We start from the raw sequence: 26,536 nt of genomic DNA, 5'->3' as shown, positions 1-26,536 counted from the left end.
ATAGACTTATAAACAATAGGGCTGGGTAATAAATATCAATTTCTCGATATTAATCGATTCCCATTTTTACGAACCGATATCGATTCTTAAATCTCAAGAATCGATTAGTCATCCTGTTTCATTTGAATGAATGGAACATTGTATCGGGTAGGGCTGTCAATATTCCTCTAAAATACTATTCGAATTCCATTCCATATTTTGTGTAATATTCGAATATTAAATGCTCAAATTCATTCTATTATTAATATTTACGACATTACACATTCTTATGGATCGCCAATGCCACTATAGCCTGTGGTTGTTGTTACACGTTCTGCCCACTAGAGGGACATCTAAAATTACTACAATAAACATTAAGATCGCTTTCTTATTAACAATAAAAAGTGGAACAAACGCGTGTCCATCGATATTAACTACCAGCTATACAGCGAGCTAACCTCGAAAATACAGCTGTATTCTAATAATAACTTAGCTCACCTTTAGATAGTCTCCTTGCATGCTGGCTAATAACTTTTTTAAAGCTGGTTCTCCGACATTGGCAGCGCTGTGTTGGACTGATTTGTGCAGCGGTGTTCCAAAGGGCAACATGATCAAGACTTTTGCGTCAACATACACGTCACTTTCAAGTCAAGTGGCATGTTATCTATACGCATTTTGAGCCTTTTCGTGAGATCAGTCTGCAAAGGGGGAGAGAGAGCGCGCGGGACTGGCTTTCGTGCGGCACTCGCAAGGTCTCATTCTCTCCCTCTCTGCCATGCACGCGCCGCAGTATGTTCTTTCTCGCTCTAGATTCCGGGAGATTTTAACTAATATACTTAATAGTTATTTACACTGTGTCTCTCTGATATGAATAAAAGTTTTGCAATAAATTATATGTATTTAAATGTCTGAAACCTAAAATAAACATTTATGTGGTTAAAAACACTGAACAGTTGTGGTATAGCCTATGACAGATGTCATCGTCTATCACAATGTTTCACTGTAGACATCGTCTGATGCCAAATTGGTCAACATCACCCAACTCTAATGCACATCCAGGGCATAAAGCTCCTGTTCCACCACATCCCAAAAATGCTCTATTGGGTTGAGATCTGGTGACTGTGGGGGCCATTTTAGTACAGTGAACTCATTGTCATATTCAAGAAACCAATTTGAAATGATTCAAGCTTTGTGACATGGTGCATTATCCTGCTGGAAGTAGCCATCAGAGGATGGGTACATGGTGGCCATAAAGGGATGGACATAGTCAGAAACAATGCTCAGGTAGGCTGTGGCATTTAAACGATGATGTATAGATGTATAATATACTGTATATATATATATATATATATATATATATATATATATATATATATATATATATTATACATACATATATATAAAAAAATTGATGGCATATATGCATTGGCCATCAAAAAACCCATATCGGTTGACCACTAGTTAAAATTTTTTTATGTCTTGGTGGATTATCACAATAACATCATATCGGGAGTTCAGTATTGTGATATGTATCGAATCGTGACATGAGGGTATCGCTACACCCCTAGTACACTCACATGTACTTCTAAAGAAGGAGTGTGAGCGAATTAAAAAACTAAAAAAAAAAAAAAAACCAAGAACAAACACACTAGTTCTTACGATTTAATCCAGTCCCTAATGAAGTAGGTTTCTGGGAGTGGGCCTGGTGGGTGAGAGGTCAGACTACAGCAGTAGTTCGAGTCGTGAGGATACTTAATGCTCACTGTGGCAAAGACCAACTACTACAGTCCATCTCCATTAAAAAAAGCTTCCAGACTCGATATATAAATAAAAGCTTAATTAAGTCTCTGCACTCTCTCCACCAAATAGAGGGCAGAGACTCAGGAAAAAAAGGTCAATTGAGATTAAATCCAACCTCTAAAGAACAGGGCAAAACAAAAGACAAAGGCAGAAGCAGGTCCCCGGAAACGCACTGATGGACATGTTAGCATGACTCGTTCTGAGCTTTACTTAGCTGAAGAGAGGCACGGGACGGCCAGAGGGATTGCGAGGTGGTCAAGAAGGGACACTTGGCCATTTCCTATTTTGGCCCCTTCAGTGCCGAAGCCGGAGCTGGGATCTTCCTCATTATGACAACAGCGCTGGCTTTCACAATGCTTCTCTTTGTGTCGCCTTCTAAGCCCATGGATTCAGTGCCCGTCCAACAGCGCCAATCAACTGACAGTCACTCCCAATTTACAGGCGGGATCAAGTTTCCTGCTGATGGTCCCCGGAGGCCAACGAGACGCTGGGAAAATCGATGGCCATTTCCCATGCCGTTACAACACAACACAGTGTGTCAACAGCTCTTATTGGACGTGGACTGTGCACACCAATCAACACGATCCAATCCAGAGGGGATGGCTTTCACTCTAAAAAAATGCAGGGTTGTTTTAACTCAATTTTGGGTTGATTATGGATAAACCCAAACGTTGGGTTAAAAATGTCACTTAAAAATCTAACCCAACAGCTGGGTTTGTCCATTTTGACCCAAAGTTGAAATCACGTAAAGAGGGGGATAAAAATCAGCACACACACACACACACAAAAAAAAAAAGTAACAGATGTGATCAAATCTTTTATGTAAATGTAGGAGGAAGGGACCCCAGACCTTGGGAAACTTTGCTTCGTTAAACCCTATTTTTTCAAGGTTTAAGACAGAGACCATCTTAACAAGCCATTTCTGCAAACATAGGGGAGCAGTGGCTTTCCTATCCCCTAAAATAATGCTCTTGGCCACAAACATGCCCAGCATTAATGCCAACAACCCAGCATTTTTTAAGATTGTTAGATTAGTCGGACTTGCCAAACCTGAATATGAATACACACTGCATTCAGACACCGTTTCCAAGACATATCGTTTGTTTCAGAGGGTGTTTGCTCGTATCGTGGGTGTCTAGCCTCGGCCTGCCACAAGACCTGTTGTTTTAACCAGTAATCTGGGTCTTATTAGTCATGCTCCCATGTGTTTACTTTTCACATGTAATCTCTAGCTTGCCTCGTCCTGCTGTTAACTAAACAAAACCTGAGAGGGGGGGGGACCCCTGTGCCTGCGGACAGGGCCTAATGGGTATAGAAATATCCGGGCCTTTGTGTCCGGCGTCCAGGCGTGATCATTCAGCTAACCCTGGGCTTTAAATATGCAGTTCCTGGTGACCATGGAGAGGCCTCCGCTCATTAGACAAAACATGCTAAAACACTCCCCAGAGACCAGCCTCAAAGACACAGTGCTGCTCTACTGGGCTCGAAATTGCATGAAAATTACATGAAAATTTGTCCTTGGAATGCAGAGAAGTTGCAATGACATTCAAAAAGTTCCCAAGTAATAATTTGCATGCCATGTTGTCACTACAACTTCTAATGTAACTCAGACATCTGCAGGGGTATTGAAATCACCTTTTGAAAGTAACTTGATGCTTCAATTAATGATTGTATTATGACATCATAACGCTGATTCTTTAAAAGGTAGATGTAATGAAACACGGTGTTACTTCTTTTTTAACTCTGAGCTCCACTTTTCAAGCCTCAGCTGACCAGCAATGTGTCACATGGGTAACACTAAAGCTGATGCTTCACTTGTAAAGACCAATGGCAGTAATTTAATGTGTGACTCGCCGATTTTTTTTCCCCACGCTGTGTAATGCTGACCAGTGCTGACGCTTACGCCATTCATGGTAAATACCCTTACATGTTAAAAGGATGATACGACAAATATTTTGCTTTTTTTGGAAACTGAAACCTTTTCGCAAATACATATGACTTGCCCTCAAAGTCAGAGTCATCGCACGGGCACAGTCGATCTCTCATTCATTGTCTGCTTAGGATTAGTTCACCTTAAAATTTACTCACCCCAATGCCATCCAAAATGTCCATGTCTTTCTTTCTTCAGTGGAAAATTAATTAAGTTTGAGGAAAACATTTCAGGATTTTTCTCCACACAATGGACTTCAACAGTAACTAAATTGTTGAAGTCCAATTCCAAATCAATGCAGCTTCAAACGCTCTGACCGATCCCAACTGAGGAATAGGGTATTATCTAGCTATACTCTTTTACCACAATTGTTCATCTTTGCTGGTCTGCGATGCTCCAGGCATTACGCAATCAAATTTGGAAAGGTCTTCAGTATCATGGGAAAATTATGATCTCTGTTTGAAACTAACAAAAAAATATTCTCAATTCTCAATGTATCCAGAATAGTGCAGCTACTACACAGATGTCAACTAAAATAATCAAAATGACTGGGGATGCAAGATGGCAATACGGCAATTTTAAATGCATTTTATGGCCAGATACAAACACCAACACTTTATATACAATACTAGCTCAACAACTGCTCCACTGACGTTCATTTGTTCACAAATCAATAGTAGTTTGGGCTGCACACACATACATATCTAAATTTCGCAAATAAGTAGGCTATATTGCAAGGGCTAAAAGTTATTTTAATACTTTAAAATCCAGACTGAAAAAATAAAATGACAAGGTAGCCACTGGCTCTTAAAATTAAAATGTTTAGGATCGAAATTTTGGCTCAGTTAATTTAGCGCATAGCTTTCTAGTCTTGCTTTTAGCAGTTACATTGTAGAATGTACTGTAGACCAGACTACAACCAACTAAATTAATTAGGCTACTTTGTTCCGTTGCATTATGACACTCAGCTAAAGATGTCATGTTTAAATTTGATTTTGAATGTTTGTTGTTTCACACTGATGCTTAAAATATCATTGTCAGACTTTTTTCAATATAATATTGTTCACTTTCAGAAATTGTGATACCGTTTTAAAATCTATATTTCATCATCCAATTTTTTCCTTTATTATTCAGAGGCTTATGCTACAAAACAGGAGACAGTAAGCCAAGAAGCACCACTTACAGCATTGAGGTCTATTCATATCAAATGCAAGATAAAAATGCAAGAAGAATTGCATTTGAAAGGTCACACGTTACATGAATATTGTTATGAAGAGCAAATTCATTCCTGTGAAATACGTGGTCGACAAACCCATCTTCATCTGGCTTTCAGACTGGCAAACACAAACGTTTCCTGGCACAGAATATCTGCATTAGGTGTGTTGTGAACAGAAAACCATGTGCAAGAACAGAAAATACTATGAGAAAGCTAAATTTATCCTCTATAGCTGAAGCGCAAGACTGCCGTTTTAAGAAGCGTCACATTTCACACTCAAAAGCCAGCGAGTCAGTCCCTCAGCGTATGCTCAGGACACCACAGACGATCATACACCCCAGATCTTTATTTTAGCCCTCCACGTCTCCCACGGGGAGGCTATATTTGTCACGATGAAGCTCCAGGACCTCATGAGTTTCTGGGAGTCTTCTTACAAGCGTGAGCTCGTCGAGGGCACATTCCCAACAGGAACAATAGCATTTAGGGCCGTGTTTGAGAGCAAACGTTTGAGGAGCCATTTTGGCTCCAGATGTGGGTGGGATGCTGGAAAGGTCAGGTTTAGAGATTACTCGCATGCGCTTTATGCGCCATCAATGAAACATTAGAGACTTCACAAAACCAGGACGTGTGCTGCACAATCACACAACATTCAAGATATGTTTCACAAACTCAATGGGCTTTATGCACAGCTGCACTACTTCCTGAACTTCAGCCAGCTCCTTGTTTCCTGTCAGCCATTATTGGCCAAATTGATTAATTCAGGTGTGCCTGATTATTGTTGCCATGGCTACTGAGGTCAGGCACACCTGAATTAATCAATTTGGCCAATAATGGCTGACAGGAAACAAGGAGCTGGCTGAAGTTCAGGAAGTAGTGCAGCTGGGCATAAAGCCCATTGTTTGTCAGTTCATAATAGAGGGTTTTAATTTAATCTTCAATAGCTGATGATAATTCAAGAGGAAACAAATTTTCAAACTATATTGTGAGAATGTGCAGTTCTCTTTATTATTGTGGATGTCATTTCACCCTTTTAAACTGTAAGTTGTTCTATACGTTTTACAAAATAGCTAAAGTAATTAGCTAATCAGCAATATTGTATGTAAAATGTAAGTTATTAACTTTGTTTATTGAAATTGAATTATGTATAAAAGCAATATCACACAATCGTCCAGGACTCTCACTACTCCAATGCTTTCGCTAAACCAGTCCATGCCACTATGGCTAGTGCTAAAGTGACATCTTTTAATTAACAATGAAGACTTGGATCCCAAATCCCTGTATTTCAGATATTTCTGCTGATGAAGCTCAGGATCTGATGAAGCAAACCCTCCGCCATCGTCTCGTCAGTCGCGTGATCAGCTAACCCTCCGCCATCGTCTCGTCAGTCGCGTGATCAGCTAACCCTCCGCCATCGTCTCGTCAGTCGCGTGATCAGCTAACCCTCCGCCATCGTCTCGTCAGTCGCGTGATCAGCTAACCCTCCGCCATTGTCTTTATCAATCAATTTATTACAAAATTCAAATAATAAATACCGCTTTGTCACCCTTGAATGTGTTTGACGGATTGATGTAGCGTCTCAGTTCGAGCGGCTCATGAACCGGTCATCTCTTCAGTTTTACTACTACTTGCAGCATAAACATGACTGAACATGACCAGAAGGAATGTGGACACATACTGCTTCCTACAGGTTACCGAATTCTGCATAATGACTCGTCATTTCTCAATCAGTGTTTCAACAACTTAAAAAGATGTTAAAAAGACATGTAAATGTTACATTTACCTCAGAAAAGCTATTCAATGCCCACAGCTCAAGAAAACTGAACTCTGGAGGAGCGTTCTGCTAAATGCACCAGCATATTCATTATATCTTTACTTAACCGGTTCTTCGATAGGCCTTAATTAAGTTTGAATAAATGGGTCATGAAAACAAGTTACGACAGCCACCATTTAGCCTAGATTTAAAAAAAAAAACCTAATGAGTAGAAACATAATTATGTAAATAGAGTTTATGACTATAAACTATAAAGATTATGATTATAAAAAACTGCCTTGTGTGTAATTTAAGTGTTTATACAAATCAGTTCATTTTACCTTTAGTATTACATTAATGTAGTACTAGCTCACTCCCTGTATTGTTTACAGTATTAATAGAGTTTGTTTCATTGAGATAATTTGCCATTTACTGTACCTGATACAGATCCAAATGAACCAATTAAGCCCTAACTTACACACAATATTTCACAATAAGATCCTAACACTCTGTTTGCTCTTTCTTGATCCTGACAAACACATTTTAACCTCAAGCTCTCGTTTTACCAGATGAAAGGCCTGTGACATTTTCTTTGAGGCAGTATCTCTTCCAGCATTGGACCATCTATGCGTAACGAGAACGCCGAACCCCGCTACATCCGCTGGAAACGCAAACAAATTAATTACGATTCTGTGGGCTGGGAAAACCCAATGGGAGCCCACCGACAGTGTCACACTCACACAGGAGCCCACTGGATGCTGATGGAAAACCACACAGCTCTTTCACAATGCCAAGCTCCAGTTTCAAATCTGCAAAGTTATATTAAGCAATTCAGTCCACATTCACAAATCACATAACAATAACAGATCACATCCAACATTTCTGCTCAAGGCAGCAAGACACCACAGGCAAAACATTTATTTCATGCACTATAATATATAAATATACATACAAACACGCATCGAGTTCTCAAAAGGTTTTTTTTTTTCTCCTGCACCGAGTCAAAAGTCTTACATACTACAAACTTCATGGTTTTATTCTTACATATTCTGAAGATTTTTTAACGATGGGTTTGTTAACATATATTTTCCCTGTTTTTATCCTTTCTGGCTGGTTTTTCTATTTTATGACAAATAAATCCCTTCTCTGGCAAGTAATTTCGACTCTGATGTCCCAACAAAATAAAACAGATTTCTGTTCTTCTGGGAATATATTCAAATGTGTCCATGTTTAATTAGACAGTGCACGCCTGTTTAATTAGACAGTTTACACCTAACATTTCAGAAAACTTGTAAATCAAAAATGTTTGCAATTCTTAATGTAATCAATCAAATGTGTAAGTACAATTATTTTTATCTGTACGCATATATTATAAGTTAATTCACAAAGGGCGTCTTGACTTGGTAACGCTTCCTTTTACAGTCCAGTTACCCATGTAAATACTATGCACTTATTTTAGTAACTACAATTACTGGGTAATACCTAGTACTAACCCTGAACCTACCCCTGTTCCATGTACTTACCTTATACTTTCTACTGCAAGTATACTGTACTGTAAAAGGAAGCGTTACCAAAAAAAACAATTTTGGAAATCATCTCATGCAAACATTAAGACTCGTTTGAAAGCAGCAAAGTTCACAGAAACAATGTAAACAAATTACAAAATTACATTATCTAATGCTGGGTCAGACTATACAATATGCGACTATAGTCACTGTGTCAGATTAATCAATTTTGAATCCTTAGCTAATTCTTGTCTGTCATGTACAAGAAACATGTTGCTCCCTGGCCAATTATTCCTTGCGGTCTCTTTACGACGTGCTTGAGGTCACCAACAAGGCAGAACTGGCATAAACAAACCACCAAGGCTATCGAAGCATCGAGTTTTCTGCTGTTTTGTTGTCAAAAAAGCCCCCAAAAAGAAAGAAAACCCCAAAAGTGGACATCATGTTCCTGGATTGAGCGAAGAGGTATTGTTGCCAATATATTTTAAGGCATGAAGAGAATTTTTCAAGGAAATAAACGTTAAAATACGTAATTTTCGTAATCGAAGAGGAGTTTTAAGGGATAAAATCAAATGATTGGCCACAGATGAGCTAAACAGGCCTCAAGCCAATTATGGCTGTCACTTTTGAGAAAAATCAAATTCGAACGGTTATCGAATATCAAGCAATGTATTCGAATTTCTATGAGCCCCCCTAAAAAGTAAAAAAAGAATAAGAAAAACACAGTAATGGAGATTCAATCACAAATTTATTAACAGTCTGACAGTCATAAACAGGACTCGGGCCTGTCTGAAAAAAATCTTTGACTTAATATTTTAAACAGCAGGTTATCAACTTAATCTATTTGGCACTATGCATAGCCAATCACAAAATTAGGGGGAAAAAAAACAGAATCGGAACAGCACGGCACAAACAGCACTGGATCAAGTGCGGCTATTTTTATTGGCGATGTTCCCCGCGGTGGAGAACGCGCTCGGAGCGCGTGCGCACAGGTATTTGTGCGTCAATGTTGAGACGAGTGGTATCTATCTACGGCGTAGAACCCAAAATATTTCCAGAATTAGCCAATATTAGTCTTTGTATTTTATGGGCCACCCGCATTTGGCGGGTGTTAATGTCAAGCCCTGGACCCAATGTGTTCAAGGTGAAATATGTCACTTTTTTCCCTTAAGTATTTATAAATACTTTCACCTGTCCCACTAGGTCAGCCAGGCGGATTCCCATGAGAAGTCAGAACACTGTGACTCTGAAAACAATCAAAACATTACTCCGTGTGTTTGAGAATCCCAGCCAGCCAGACACAACAACATCTGCTCCACCAAGAGCAAACGGGGAAAGCGTTCAGCTCAAAAAGACAGGGAGAGGGTTTGGAAAAAATTTTGTTTAGAGCCAATAGTAGTGGATAGAGACTGCACTAGCGGTGTCACAATATATCGAAAATTCGCAATGCAAAAATGCAACAATAATGTGGATAATAAGTTCACCCAATAAAAATTACTAAGCAAGGAAAAATTTCATGTTTACAGAGTTTTAGTGTCAGTACTTCAGTAGCCCTCAAACCGTATTCACTTTACAGCCCTTAATCCTGTAATTGTGGACAAATGCGGGCACAGAGGACTCAGGTGTGATCCTAATTTTTATTTATTATAAATGTTATATCACTGTCTTCGATAAAGTTTTGTCTATCCATTTTCGGTGTTTTTTTTTTTTATTTTGGGGGTATTTTTGAATTTATTTACTTCAAAAAGTACCATATTTTCTATGTAAATTATGCTTATTTTTATGTTTTATTTTTTAATTTTTTTTAACTACATTAAAATATCATTCCACTAAGTTCTTAGAGCTAAAACCTAAAGATGAAGTGACTTTGCGGTCACCTGGTGTCTTATTTTGGCTTATTTTAGAATGCTCTAAATTACAGTTTTTCCCATTCATTTCTATGGGTGCCCATTTTTGACCCAAATACAAGATTAGGGAGGGTTTTTTTTCACCCACTTAACATTGTAGAATTGAGTTTAAAAAAAAATTGTGTGTGTTCAGGAGGCAAACTTAAAGGGAAAAGTAGCCAAGTCTTGTACCACTCAGATCAAGGGAAGTATTTTTTAAAAATAAATCAAAACTATTTGGCCCACATTTTTCCAGAATACGGTTTTAGGGTTAAACTACAATGTTGAATATAATGTATAATAGTAATAATGCAATGGGGGAATATTTGTGGGTCCTGATGATGCCAAATGTCTTGTTACCAGTAAAAGTGTCCTACATTATTATAAACATATCTAGTCAGTGACAGAGAACAAGCATATTCGTCTGAAATAATTCAGTATTTTCAGCTCCATAATCATGAATATTATTATTCTGGTGTCTCTATTGTCCTGTGTTTTGGGTTTCCATCATAAAGTCCATCCTATTCATTTACACACACACAATGTACTAACACCAAATTTAGCCTTTTAATCAACAGTTAATTTTTTGGTAACCCTTTATCATGTCTTGGAGTTTCGCAATAATATTCGTATCGTGAGTTCACTATCATCTATCGTATCATAACACATGGGCACCCTTACTGCACACTTCTCTGTTTCAGCTCAAGGAACCCTGAAAGGAAACTGCTTTGATCTTGTAACAAAACCAGTTTGAGAGGATGAGGTGTTTTAGTCAAGCAGGAGAACATCTGCTTCAACACCTGTCCAACACCTGCTGTGTCTATCAGGACTGCTTCTGCCTGTAGCCTTCAAGCACACATGAAGCACACACACACATGGTGTGTGACGCTCCGATTCGCACCTGAGGGGGAAATGAATAAGCTCAATGACGTAAAACACAGTTTGGAGTCACAGAATCCCTGCATGGCTTATAAACACTCAACGAAAGACAACTAAACTGAAAAATATCTATAGTCTGAAAGGCACACACTGTCATATATGGGTTTTATGCTGAACAATCTGGATACACCAACATGCTTCATGCCTAGATATTTATGAAGAAAATAATAATAATGCCTCATGAAACAAAATCTCACGTACATTCTTCTTTAACTTAACTGTTCTCGGGAAAAACAGGCATGCAGGGTTTTTTTCCAGCAGATTCTTTAGGTTTCAGCTCCATTCATCTCTCATTATCTATACAGTCTCAAAGACTGCAGCTCATATTGCATCAAATCCTGCGCTCGCAGTCTTCCTTCTGAAAACACCTGCCATTCAACCAGCAGATGCTGACCTTTCTCACACACCATCATCTTCATCACCATCATCATCATCACACACCGAGCCGAGGAGCACAACCGCTTTCGACAACACACTCAAACATGAACTGAATATACACAATTGTTTTATAACAATACTACTTGTGTCTAGATTTCATATTCAGATTGCAAATACATAAGAGGTATTTTCTCAGAAATCTCCACTTCAGCAGCTCTAAAAAAACACCAAACTTTACAATTTTATTCATGTTTTTCACTGGAGGTATTTTACAGTGGAATTTGTTCATTTAGGGGACCATTTGCCTGATTATATACTTTATGCATTTTATTCCCAAATACATAAGGACATCTTTGGGAACATTTTCCTGGGTTTTTCGACAGCATGTTCAGATTTAAGGAATATATTAAGATATCCAAAATCTCCTCTGTAAACTTCTTTAAACGTCTAACCATACTCAAATATGAAGAACAACTGACAATTATTATAAACTATTATATACTATTTCGAGCGCGTAATTACAATTTACATAACTTGTCATTATAATTTAGTTTAGCGTGCACTTCTAAGGCGTTAGCTCAGTAGAAGCTCAGTAAAACGTATGAATATCTTTAAGTGACTTAAGAATTTTTAGTAACACTATTTTACAGTGTACCGGTTACACGTTACATGTAGTTAATGTAGCAATAACTATGCATAATAATAATGCATAATTACATGCAACTAACCCTAGTAACTTAAATAATTAATTAGCTAATGCACACACACACACACACATATATATATATATATATATATATATACACACACACACACTGTAACAGGGACACAGTAAAATAAAGTGTATCCGACTTTTTAAAGTCATGACGGTCACTTGCATTAAGTTTCTATCACATTTTGTAAGTTATCTCCTTAATATTTCAGGCATATACAGGAGGAGCTCTGCCAGACAGAAGCTCATATATCGCTAATAATTCAAGTTTGTAACGGTTCCCCAAATGCACGTCGAACGGAAGCCCGTTTGTCTGAAGAAGTTTCGCAGTTATTTTTACCTGTTGTTGTGTGAAGCGTTCACGTCCACCGCGGCAGAAGCCGCTCCATGTTCAACAGAGCTCGGACTCTTTAAACAGCTCCTCATCCACTCCTGAGCACCATTATTATCACCCAGATGAGTGCTGGTTCTGTCGCCGAGGCTGTGCTGCAGTAAAGCGGACTGGACCGAGCCGCTCTCACACTTATCCAGATCCACACTCCTCACCTTGCGCCTCCACTGGGAGCTCTCGCCCGCGCTCCTCTTCGCCTTGCCGTTGCTGGTCGACACACTGCTCCCGCTGGAGCCACTGGGACTGTCCTGGGCTCCGGTCCCGGTGCCTGAGCCGCTACTAGGGTCCAATAATCCGCCTAACGACGACGTCCGGCTCCCCGCCGTCGCCATTTTCTGTCCTGAATATTTGCACTTAATAGATTCTATGTGAGAGGGAGTGGCGGGAATTTGGGGGAGGATGAGAGGGAGGGGTTTCCGGATAGATGGGAGGGGTCGTGTACAATGTGGGAAGGGCCAAGGGACCTCTTTCATAATAATGAAAAGGGGCCATGTCATAATAATTATATTATTTTTTTGTGTAGGCCTATATGCTTTGCTTTCTTTATCATTTTTTGATACATAGGTATTAATACAAAAAATTATAAAATAAAAAATAATATTAATTTGAATTTTCTTGACCTTTAAAAATGAAAGTTGAAAACTACACTGACTTTTTTTTACTTCCAAAAAAATTCACTCTGATATTGCTTGTAATTTTCACCAATAATTACAAAGAAATGGCAAGTAACACATTGAATTAAACATTTTGACATTTTGAAGTCGAAAGACTAAATTTGTATTTTCTTGTAAAACGTTAAAAATAAAGTTTTTTTTATTGGCATTGATGGTTCCATGAAGAACCTTTAACCATTAGAGGTCCTTGGGATCAGGCTGACCGCATTTGAATTTTTGTTCTTTAAAAAACACGTTTCCTTCATCTCATGGCATGAGGATTTGTAACTTTTGTGACATAGGGTACCTATGAACCCACACAACATCTGGGTTGGATTTGGTTGTTCTGAAGGAGCCACATCAAAATGACCCCACATTTAAAATGAAAGAGAAAGATGAAAAAAAAAAGAGTTTTTTTAATTTTCATTTGTCAGAAAAATACAAAAATAAAGCCAGCATAAATCTGAAAATTTCCATTTAGAAATAAAGACCTTGTACTAGAGCATAAATGCAACGTGGAAAGAACATGTTCACACACACACACACACACACACACACACACACACACACACACACACACTCTCTCTCTCTCTCTCTCTCTCTCTCTCTCTCTCTCTCTCTCTCTTCATTCCTTTTCATATCGGCTTATTACTGATTATGTTTTATGCAAACAACAACAATAATTATAAGCTTTGAAAAAATACAGATTTTAATGTATTTTAAATATTTAAATATATATTCACAAAATACATTACAAAAGTTGTGAGAGGAGCAGTTGGCCACATCCAGACAAATGAACGAATCTCTAGCCTCTGCTGGATATATGTGGTCATGTGTTCTCCGACTGTGATTCCTGCAGGGTTTCCTCTTCTGCACCAGATCAATATCCACAAATAACTCATATTTGCACGTGTCATTCGATTTGACACATTTAACTAAACTCAGGTCACTGTTCTCAAAACAGTTAAAACACATAACCTAAACACTTCTGTCCTAAACAAGTTGTAAATTGCCCTCCATTTCATGCAAATTACAAATTAAATGTATCATTTTCTCAAAACACTGCGCAAAATTCTCAAATTTTTTCACAGTAGTTCACACAACCAGCCAAAACTTTTATATATCAGGAAAAACAGTTGCAGCTTTATAGTTTCATAAGATTCACAATCATTTGTGCCATTTTTCCACACACAACAAACAAAACTCTGTTAGTATTTGTTAAACTCTCAGTTGCACTTGACTGTCCTCAATTAGCCCCACATTTCCCAATTGTTCACACAGCTATCGCAGTTGCAAAATCTATAAAAGAGGAAAATAAATTAAAGCAGAAGAATGGGAAATGAAGAAATGTAAGAGTAAGATGTTTTGGAGGGAATAGAGGAAGGGCGATATTGAGAGAGAGGAACTGTGGAAGAGAAAGAGATGATGGGAAAGGAACAAACAGATGGTATAGAAGAGGAGATGGAGCAAGAAAAGCTAAGGGTGGAGAAAGAGAGAAGAGGGTGATGGTCTGTCCTTGAGAGAAACTGGACACAGAGTGTCCAGCCCAATATAAACATTGAGTCACAGTCAATGTCCACTTTCGGCAGGGTGATTAACAGCAAAATTGTGTTTTTAGCATGAGTCACATTTCAAGATGCTGTTCCTTCCAGCATATTCTCCTCTTGGAGATGGAAAGTTCATGATCACAACCAAGTAAGTCTCCTTCAAGTTATGGAAGAGGCCTGCAGAGAAGTTGAGGCACACAATGAGAGTCAAGATCTATAAAGTTCATTGATTCGATGATTGCACTGCATTTATTTAAAGACTAATTTAATTTTATTTGGGGGGAAAACTCATCGTTATACAACTCGTCATTACAAATATAATGTATAATGTAATCCCCACAGGGCACGGCAGGATTTTGAACAGGGTCTTGAGCCGTATCTGGGCGCCGGTATGTGTTCACTCAGAGAATAATGTGTTCGAATTTTAAAGACGCACTTCTCATCTGATGTGTGTGAACCCCTTTTAGCTCCAACTTGCCTCAACACACCTGCCTGGAAGTTTCTATAGGTGCATCACAATCAACTCCCTACTTCAGTAGTCAGCCATATACTCTGATCAGGGAGTCGGCCATTTTAAGGCACTGAAATGTTTGCTCCCTAAAAAGTCCCACAGTGCACCGTGAAAACCAAGGCGCATTGATACTATTGTGCACCACAGCAGAGCAGACGGGACTGAAGAGCCCCCCGGCGGAGCTGGGGACCATCACTCGGTCCATAACAGGGCAGGAGTGATGTCTGTGGCAAGAAAAAAAACAACAAAAATGGTAAAATGTAATATAGCACTTTCCCAGACCCAATGGCCACCAAAGTGCTTTACATTCTTGCCTCACATTCACGGCAGTTTCAGCCATGCAGAGGGACCATCCAGCTCGTCAGGAGCAGCTGGAGTTAGGTGTCTTGCTCATGGACACCTTGACACAGGTCAGGTCAGGGATTGAACCACCAATCTTCTGGTAGACATCCTACATGAACCAAGGCAAGCAGAATCTTAAATCACGGCTTCCTTGGCCAAAGCTGGGGAACTTAGTCAAGTCAAGTCCCCATGTAATGCTTTTATAGCAATAAAGATTTTATAATAAATAATAATTTATTTGAAACAATAAATTGTTTCAAAGCAGCAGTGATAATTGGAAATTAAAGAAGCAGAGATTGTTTTGGCTTTACAGCACCTCTAGAATAAAGTTATTGCCCAGCTAAAGTTAGTTTTAATTGATTCACTTCCGTTGCGAAGATCATTAGTTATTAACTTAACGGCACTAACACAACACCGTTCTAACAGAAATGCTCATCCACACAACAGCAGAGCCTGGGGCTCAAGAATGCAAACCTTAAAATGGGTTCCAAGGTGCAAGCCTTGTAAAATTTCACCAACAACAAAAAAAGTTATCTCTTCGCAAACTTTAAAAAACATGAACTTGTGAGAATACTGACAACGTGCACATGCGTATTACGTGTTTAGTCAATAGGAATGTGCGTTTGAATTTATGTGTGCACAGGCATGTAGTGTTTCTCTACAAATTGACCTCAACAAGTCTGGCCTTAAAAATGTATAATACAGAATATTTGCATCGCTTCTGCGTAGCCAAGCATGTGAACCGGAATTATTTTGACAAACTGAACAAATCTTTTTCCGAGTCAATTCGTTCGTTTCGTTCGTTGAATGAACCAAATGACTCGCAAAAATATTCGTTCATTTTGATAACCGAGTTCGAACAGGAGAGCCACAAACGTGCGTCACAGAACAGAGCAAGGCGACCATTTGAGCTTATAAAACTTAAACTTTGTTATTTATTTATTAAATGAGCGATCGTTTCGCTTGATAAGACCCTTATTCATCGTCTGGAATCGTTTAAAGCCTTTAAACAATTTGCACTGAAACTGTCTTTTGGACCTTGAACCGGTTGGTTCCCACTGAAGTGCATTATATGGAGAAAAATCCTGGAATGTTTTTCATCAAAAACCTTAATTTCTTTTGACTGAAGAAAGAATGACATGGATATCTTGGATGACATGGGGGTGAGTAAATTATCAGCAAAAGTTTTTTGTGAACTACTCCTTTAAGTGCACTACTGTATATTAGTTGAGTAATGTAGGGGATGAATTGGGTGTAGGGGGTGATTTCGAACACAGCAGGTCAATAGGCAAGACAGGAACAAAAACATTCACAAAGAACAAAACGTAATCATGACAAGTATCTAAGTACAGTTTTTTTTTTATATAAACATTTCTTTCATATGTTTGAAGTACACGACAAATGCACATTTAATAATTTAAGAAGACATCCTTTTCAAACAAGTATAAATAATCAAGCATTATTTTAATGACAAATACATTTTAATGACAGTTCCACCTCATGAAATAGACCATATTTTAAGACAATAACTATTTAATCTAAAATGGAATCCCTGCTTTTCTTCTGGGTTTAAAATTGATTGTATGTGTTTGAATTGCAAGCAGTCCAGATCGAGAGAATCGCTTTAACTGCAATCAGCTAGTCCCTGAATCAGCAAAAATGTGCCTTTTAAAGCAGAAGTCCAGTGGTTCAGCCTTCTGTTGGCCGAACACAAGTAAGCAGAGCATTCGTTTAGGGGGAGGGCTGCTAGAGGAAGCAATTTCCTGCTAAAGTAGGTCCACTTCATCAGTAAGTGCTATTCTTAGCCAGTCAGGCTTCCTGCAGCTTCTGTGTTTTCCTGCTCACAATGAATACGATACTAAATATTTTTGCCCCAAATTGCAATGCAGTTTAATGAGTAAGACAAATGATGGAAGACAATGATATTCTGAAGCCATACAATAGCTTCATGTTAAGAAAAGAACAATATTTAATTGAAATCTTCCCGTCTGTGCTCTCAAACTAAATTTGCATTTAGGCTAATCAGAAATGCTGGTATACTTAAAATGTGAATATTAAGAAGGTCTAAAGCACTTGAACGAGGCGTGTTGGTCACTCAACTGAGACGGCCTCTCGGTTACTGAAGCTCTGAGACGTCAAGAGCAGCTTCATCTTCAGTACGCATCCTTCGGGATCTGTCTGCTGCTGCTTGTAACAGTTAACCAGCAGATCCTCATGTCAATCCTAAAGATGAAGAGCATAGGTCACAACATCTGGCTACTGGGGTGCCTCAGGGCTCAGTGCTGGGACCACTTCTCTTCTCCATCTACATGTGCTATACATCTGTTGTGTGCAAGTGAATGGCACCTTATCCCACATTTATCAGAAATCAGGGTTCTCAGGAAGAGGAAAACAAGAACTGAACAACCAGTCCAAAGTAACATAGCCTACACATATACGTTAACAAACACTAAACAGGACTAAACATTGGACTTAAATAGACAACAAACAACAGACACAACTGAACCAAACCAACTCAATCAAGTCAAGTCACCTTTATTTATATACCTCAGATTGTATCAAAGCAGCTTCAACCAGTAACCAAGAAACAGACAGGGTACCAGACTGAACCAATGGGCTTTATGCCCAGCTGCACTACTTCCTGAACTTCAGCCAGCTCCTTGTTTCCTGTCTGCCATTATTGGCCAAATTGATTAATCCAGGTGTGCCTGACCTCAGTAGTCATGGCAACAATAATCAGACACACCTGAATTAATCAATTTGGCCAATAATGGCAGACAGGAAACAAGGAGCTGGCTGAAGTTCAGGAAGTAGTTTAGCTGGGCATAAAGCCAATTAACACACAGACAGCAAAACACCAGAACACATGAATCAAAACACATGAACAAGCGACAGTGCTGTGCAATACTAACCGGGACTGAGAAGCCAGGTCTGGAACTATCCGTTTTATAATTATTATACAGCAGTTTACAGCATTTGATTGATCACAGAGTATCCAGCAATTATCCACCTGTTATTATTTGATGTGAAATTGAATTTCACATGAAAAAAACTGGAAATAAAAAATTGGAAATGTTCCTGTGAAATATAACTTAAACAGTGCACCAATGCACAAAACAAAAGCATAGCTATTCAAAGAAATAGGAGGCCAGTTTGGTCAAAGGCAGGAAACAGCTTTGTGGATACATGTTATTGTTTCCAACTAATGAAAGGAAAAGTGTGACGCAAAGAGCTGTGATGTGAATCGGAGTGGGTGGTTGTACATTCATGAAGAATTGTGGGATAGTTTTACTTGGATACTCTTCATAAATTCGAAGGTTAAACTGGACCCCTGATGGGTGAAATGCTTCTGTAATATCAGAGTAATGAGACTCAGACTGGTAGCATAACTAAGTGATTCAAACTATGGTCAATTTAAATGCAGTATGCTAAAAATATAAAGTAAAACAGTTTCATTAGTAAGACATTAATATCATATCAAGGTTGTCAAGATAATTAAGATAATAGCAATGTTTTGTCAGATAATCATAATTCTTACTAATATCACTCTACTATTATTTTGATTGTATGATTCATATTATAGCGAGAATTCATATTTTATATTATTGCCTGTAATTACGTAACTGAACATTGTCAGGAAAAAAGGCTTATTTTGAATAGCGGCATGAAGGTCCAGGCACATACAGTATCTTTTCATATTCCTCAACAGACAGTGACCTCTGAGTACCTTTATGATAGCACCATATCAGCATTTCATGAGTTCACACTTACAAATCTTCAGATAGATTAAAAGAGTAGACGTATTTGGCATGCTGTCTGAGGGGAGGCTCCGAGCTGGGAATGTCTGTGACTCAAACCCAGAGTACTCCCCCGTATCCCTGTCCGTGATAGGAACCAGCCAAGTGTGAGGAGTCGGGGTGGCGAAGGGATGCAGAAAAAACTGTCGAGGTACATAAGTGAGTCAGCTATTTGCCTCCAATCATAATAATTGGGTAGATCATTTGAACGTACTCCTCCCGAACTTTGTTAATGAAACATCACGTCTGATGCACTTGGTCTTGATGCCCAGTTCCTACACTGTAAAAATTGATCATTTGACTTTTTCTTCAGTCGAAAAGAAATTAAGGTTTTTGAGGAAAACCTTCCAGGATTTTTCTCCAAATAGTGACTTCAATGGCAACCAATGGGTTAAAGGTCCAAATTGCAGTTTCAGTGCAGCTTCAAAACCTCGACATGATCCCAGCCGATGAATAAGGGTCTTATCTAGAGAAACGATTGGTCATTTTCTAAAAAATTTTTTAAATTGTATATAATTTTTAACCACAAATGCTCGTCCTGCAGAACTCTGCATCCTGCATTACGCAATCACGTTGGAAAGGTCGCGCGTGACACCGCGGTAGAGCAAAAACTCCCATATAATTTTTTCCTCCAACTTCAAAATCGTCCGACATTGTTGTTTTACCTTTTTTGTAAAGGGCATTTGAATTAGTTTTTGCTCGTTTGCTTTGTAAATATTGAATGATACTTTCGTCTACGTCGCAATTGACCTTTCCAACGTAATTTTGTAATGCGTGGAGCATCGCAGAGTTCAGCAAGATGACCATTTGTGGTTAAAAAGTATATACATTTTTATTAGCTTTTTAGAAAATAGCCAATGGTTTGTCTATAAGATCCTTATTCATCGGCTGTGATAGTGTTAAGACTTTGCGGCTGCATTGAAACTGCAATTTGGACCTTCAACGGTCAACCCATTGGTTGCCATTGAGAACCACTGTATGTCGAAAAATCCTGGAATGTTTTAGTCACGGTGCGGGCAGAGGAAGACGAGGGAGAATAAAAGTTTTAATAACAATAAAATATAAACAGGTACTGACAGGCAGACGGTTCACACACACTTAGGATAAAGACTGACTAAACAGAAGGGAACTAAATACAACAACAAATTAACATTGATGAACAGAACAGGTGAAACAGATCATGATAAAGATGATAAACTAAACAGGTGATGCAGATTAACTAAATGACAGTAACCGTGGAAACAGATGAGTGGCGGGAAAACAGAACTAAGGAAGACCTGACTAGTGACAACAAGATTCACAGAAACACAACAGTGACAGTTTTCCTCAAAAACCTTCATTTCATTTCCAATGAAGAAAGAAAGATATAAACATCTTGAATAACATAGGGTTGAGTAAATTTTAATTTTAATTCTGATTTCCATTACACGAGAGTACATCTTAAAACTTCATGCTTATCTGTACTCGGCTTTCGCCAAGATAAGCACAAACTAAGACGTAGCTTTACAGTAAACTATGCTTCTATGTCCATTTACGCTTCTTTCCATATGGTGCTGTGACTCCTCTTCTGTCCGGTGTTAAAGGGGTGATGAACTGAGAAATCAAATTTCCCTTGAGCTTTTGATATCTAAGAGGTTATCATATTATAAGAATATCCTGTAAGTTTCAGAACTGAAAACGTCCTTGTTAGTCCAATAAAAGCTTTTATTTACACCAGCCTCTGAAAACGTCTCGTTTTGAAAAGTGGGAAACTATGACGTCGAAGGGGTTAAAACACCACCCCCGCAGAAGAAGATCAACACCTACTTCAACACGGCCGGTTTAGCCCCGCCCACCGATTCGCGCATTACACGCATAGCTAGTAACTACATGCCTAAGTTACCTCGTGATGACAAACCGGATCGTTCTACCGAGCAATACAGAATATTGTGCAGTGCCTGGTTGTGGAAGAAAACAGTCGCCGCATAAGCTTCCTCTGGATTCCAATAGGACTTCATGGATAAACTTTATTTTAAATGACGTTCCAGCTGATGAAGTAAAACATCGTCGTCTGTTCGCTTCATTTCACTGAGGATTGATTTGTAAACAAGACTGGATTTGCAAACCGATTAAGAGTAAAGAACGGTGCTGTGCCGTCTATATTGGATCTGACAGGAATTGTGCAACACACGGACTCTGGGTCGAACATCTATGGGCGAATCCGGTTGCCATTTGACAACATTGGACGTTTTCCCCCACATACACCGACGGGTGAGTGGAACTCATTATAATATGCAAAACTGTTATCCACTCACAGCAGTGGGCGTTTATTTCCAAATCTTCAGTGCGACACGCCCATAAAAACCGACCGTTTTTCAGGAAGGCTCACAACTTGGGTACAAAATAGCCTATTACTTATTCATTTTGATGTTTTTGAATGCAAAAACCAAGCGAACGTCTTAAGTTGACCTCAGACAACAATATAATAACATTTAAAAGCCAGTTCACGACCCCTTTAACCACTGCAATGTACTTGGCGCGTCAGCACACACAACAGCTGGAACTACAGTATGGTCTCCCCAGTGGACCAGCACCACAACCGTCTGGATTGAGACGAGTAGGGGACATCTCTAGGGTCTTCACGTGGGCACCTTCCGTCCTCAGTGTTTCGTCGTCTAGGCTAGACGGTCTAGCCCACGACACCTAAAGAGGGCTTAACAGTGACTCTGGTGTCCCAGAGTCACCCCCCCCCCCCCGTCCCCCACTCAACTCAGCTTAGCTTACTGACCTCTACATCCCTCCTGCTGCTGAGGTTGCTACTTCCTCGTAGTTCACCTTAAAAATACATTGTATGGTAGTCAATGGGGGATGAGATCTGTTTGATTAAAACATTCTTCCAAATATCTTCGTTTGTGTTCAGCAGAACAAATAAACACATGGGTTTGGAACAACATGAGGGTGAGTAAATACTGACAGAATTTTCATTTTTCGGTGAACTAACCCTTTAAGAATTCACTGTTTTGATTAAAACACACCGAATGTCGTAATTATGAATTCCCAACTCGTAAATATGAGCTTCCCAGGAACAATTAACACACTGTATGTTACTGGCGTTTAGGTTTCATCTGTAAATTACCAATCTAAACTCTTTCTTAAAAACATGTTGTCTGAGCAGGACGGCCTGTATTGGAAGCAAAAAGTGAATGTCATGTTCATTTCGTGTTTGAAAAGCTTCTGAGGACATGAGAGACTCTGGCATTTTATATAATAACAGCAGTTGCTCTTTTACTGCTCGTGGAAATAAGTCCATGATGACAGATGAGGGAGGATGAGCCGAACTCCCCCACACCAGTGAGTGCAACAGTGTTTTCCAGTGCTTGATTGTGTTTACTCTTTTACCTTCAGCTAAGAGAAACAAGAATGTTGTCAAAGAATTCTACAGGTTTGTGACAAACCATATGGAAATATATATTTTTGTCCAAAATATATTTTTAAAAACATGCTAAATACATGCAGTAATCAGCAAAAAAATAATTAAATATATTTTGTTTAAACCAAACATCAAAATACTACAAACTTCTATAGGCAGGTAAATACATTTATAATCTTAAAACACATTTTGGGTAAATAATCCCCCCCAAATATATTTATACTTAAACATACAACAACAACAAAACACTTATTTGTATTGACAATATATATAACCCCCCCCCCCCCCCCCTAAAAATAAGCCTATATGAGGAAATATAAGTAAGTGAAACTTATCGAAAGTATGTTTTTTTTTACTTTGGCAATATATTTTTGGCTTATTTTTTTATATATATATATAGAGAGAAATATATCTGAAAATCTATGTATATTGTTTGCCATATGGGACTGCAGGGGAGGTTAATATAAAAGCAGTGGTATGCATGTCCCCCCCCCCCCCCCCCCCCCTTCAGCTCAGTGCCTGGTACAGCCGAGCCTCGTCTACACACTCCTCTGTCCTCCACCAGAGCCTGTTACCGGAACAACCACAGGAGCATGTCAAGCGGCATCACACACATTATACAGTGAACTGGAGATCTGCTTTTACAGCTTTCCACAATGCCCAAGGCATGATTTCTAGAACTATGTATAAAAGAGGTGTCAGGAAGAAGACCCAAACTTGTGACCTCTGAGAAGGACTGTACTTAGTGTTGATAGAAAATCCTCAATCTCCCCAGGTTGTCCGGTTAGGACAAATAATGAGGACGAATTTTACACTCTCATGCCACTCTTTAATGCAGTGTTTCTCAAACTTTTTCTGCCATTCCCCACTTATGTAGGGAAGGTAGGGAAGGGTTTGCGCCCCACCTGCCCCACCCTTGCAATCGCCCCCATCAGGTCAGATTACTGTCAAAGTGTATCTATGTTATTTGTATCTGTCCCTATCGAAATAAACTTAATAAATAAAATAAAAGTGGATAAATTGAATAATTAAAAATTATAATAATTATAATAATTATAATAATATAATAATAAATAATTAAGTAAATTGAATAGTTAAATCCAACAGATCCGATTCTCTAAAATGCGGTAAACTAACACCCATCATGTATAGCTCAACTAAGGTGTTTAAAAAAACACATCCACCTGCTCATATTTCACAATTGGAATATCAACAAATTTGTGAATTAAAAGCAGATAATCAGTCATTCAGCGCTATTGTGTCTGCGGTGTGACAAGCAATGACGCGTCTCCATGGAAACCATAAAGGAAGACGATTTAAATAACGGGCGCCTCTAAAAACTTTTAAACTTACGTGTTAAAAGGTTAAGTAAGGCTTACATTTAAATGTGTCGTCGTTTTGTTTGGAGTTTATGCTCAATAAATAAAGGAAGTAATAGAGATGGGCACAAAATTACCACATTTTCTCCCGTTTGTCGCGCCCCATTTGTCATGTTTCTATTCCCCACCAGTGGGAACGTGCCCCACACTTTGAGAAACGCTACTTTAATGAGACAGATTTTTTTTTATGGTTTCTAAAACAAACAGAAACAAATGGACTCACGAATAATAAATATAGCTGCGAGCAGCAATGACGGGCCCAAGCCGGTGGCACCGCAACCCCGGTTTTGGCCCTTTCATCGCTGCTCGCAGCTATATATATATATCTCTCACTGCTCGCTCTTGCAGCTATATATATACACTCTAAAAAAATGCTGGGTTGTTTAAACCCAGTTTTGGGTAAAATATGGGCTGGGTTTGTCCATATTTTACCCAAAATTGGGTTTAAACAACCCAGCATTTTTTAGAGTGTATATATATATATATATATATATATATATATATATATATATATATATACCTGATCTGATTAGAGCAACAATGTCTGTGTGTGTGAGGCGTGATTGAACAATGGAGAAACAAAAACTTACTGTACTCTGTCCTTTTGTTCATACAGGAAATTATTCAAACTGGAATATATATATTTGTGTACACTCGCAATATAACACAACATTGTGCTTGTGTCACTGTCAAACTAACTCTTGTCAAATTGTAACCTACAACTGTCAAGCAACCAAAATCTCTCTCTCTCTCTCTTGGATACAGAATGATGCGCTTAAAATGTATCCAGAGCGTATTTACGTTGAAGAGGGAGACCGAACAGTTACTGTTGTGTTCTCGACCCAGATAGTGTTGACTAGACGAGCACGAAAACACCTCAGAAACACTGCCACTATAGCACGTGTGACGTGTGTAGAATTTTGTTGAAAGCCCAGATAAAAGTAAAAAGCTACTATTTTTGTGTTTATCCATGGCAGTTCGACTTCACACACACACACGCGCGCTCTGAGCCAGTGGACGCGCACTGTTATGAATGCACGTTTTGACTTTAATCTCGAAACATTTCGACTTTAATCTCGAAGCATTTCGACTTTAATCTCGAAACATTCCGACTTTTATCTCGAAACATTTCGACTTTAATCTCGAAATGCTAGATTTTTGTTTTTACAGATTTTTTTTTTTTTTTTACTGACTTTTTTTTTTTTAGGTTGCGCTTCAGGGCTTCCGTAGAGAGCAGTGCCTAACACACTAAAATAACAGTGACTTGTACTCCTGCCCTGAGAGCAGCGCATAGTACACTAACATAACAGCGGTTTGAATCTAATGAGTACTCCTGCCCTGAGAGCAGCGTGTAGTACACTAAAATAACAGTGATTTATATCTATTGAGTACTCCTGCCCTGAGAGCATTATGTAGTAAACTAAAATAAAAGCAATTTGAACTTCTGCCCTGAGAGCAATGCGTAGTACACTAAAATAACATTGATTGGAATCTGTTGAGTACTCCTGCCCTGAGAGCAGCGCGTAGTACACTAACATAATAGCGATTTGAATCTATTGAGCACTCCTGCCCTTAGAGCAGCAGTGGGTAGTACACTAAAATAACTGCTATTTGTTCTCCTGTCCTGAGAGCAGCGGTGGGTAGTACACTAAAATAACTGCGATTTGTACTCCTGCCCTTAGAGCACCGCCTAGTACACTTAACAGCGATTTGAATCTATTGATTAGGCTACTCCTGCCCTGCAGCACGTAACACACTAAAATAACAGCGATTTTAACTTCTGCCCTGAGAGCAGCAAGTAATAAACTAAAATAACAGCGATTGTACTCCTGCCCTGAGAACAGCGAGTAATACACTATAATAACAGCGATTTGGATCTATTGAGTACTCCTGCCCTGAGAGCAGCGCTAGGCCAAAGTCTCAAAAATGGGTTGAACCTGATGCCATTCTTTGTATTTGTCATTTTTCTGCTTTGACCCGTAAAGAAATAAGTGGAGGGTCTGCTCTGCCGGAAATATCGCGAAAAAAAATCTGCCTATTTTAGTATGCACCCTTTATTTTTTATCAGGAAAAAATGTAAAAATATATATAGCAACGAAACGTCTCAACGGAAAAAAAACGCTGCGCTGCCAAAACGCTGTCAAGCGCCCAAATCTCAGCATCTTCAGCAGAATGCTGGCGTTTTCAGCTGGATAAAAACGCTTTGACACACGGCATAGCTAAGTCCATGAGAGGAACACGTTTTATATATAAACAATATTTATATTTAATATTTATATACAAACAATATGAATGTTAGTCAGAGGAGAACTGGCCCCCGACTGAGCCTGGGTTCTCCCAAGGTTTTTTCTCCATCCAATCTGATGGAGTTTTGGTTGCTTGCCACTGTTGCCTTGCTTTGGCTTGCTCAGT

General features: G+C 38.9%; 1 protein-coding gene across 1 annotated transcript in view; it reads right to left on the bottom strand.

The window, feature by feature from the left end:
• map3k1 (mitogen-activated protein kinase kinase kinase 1, E3 ubiquitin protein ligase) overlaps positions 1–12,845 on the bottom strand; it is a 67,757-nt gene extending 54,912 nt beyond the window's left edge. The window contains exon 1 of the mRNA XM_039675787.2: positions 12,436–12,845. Within this exon, the coding sequence (XP_039531721.2) occupies positions 12,436–12,818 (383 nt within the window). The 5' untranslated portion in view covers positions 12,819–12,845. The remainder of the gene's footprint in view (positions 1–12,435) is intronic.
• Between the last annotated feature and the right edge of the window lie 13,691 nt (positions 12,846–26,536).

This window comes from Pimephales promelas, chromosome 23 (assembly GCF_988280905.1).
Source record: "Pimephales promelas chromosome 23, fPimPro1.hap1.1, whole genome shotgun sequence".
Lineage (NCBI taxonomy): Eukaryota > Metazoa > Chordata > Actinopteri > Cypriniformes > Leuciscidae > Pimephales > Pimephales promelas.
The sequence above is the reverse complement of the archived record's forward strand: the minus strand, read 5'-3'. Positions and strand labels throughout refer to the sequence as shown.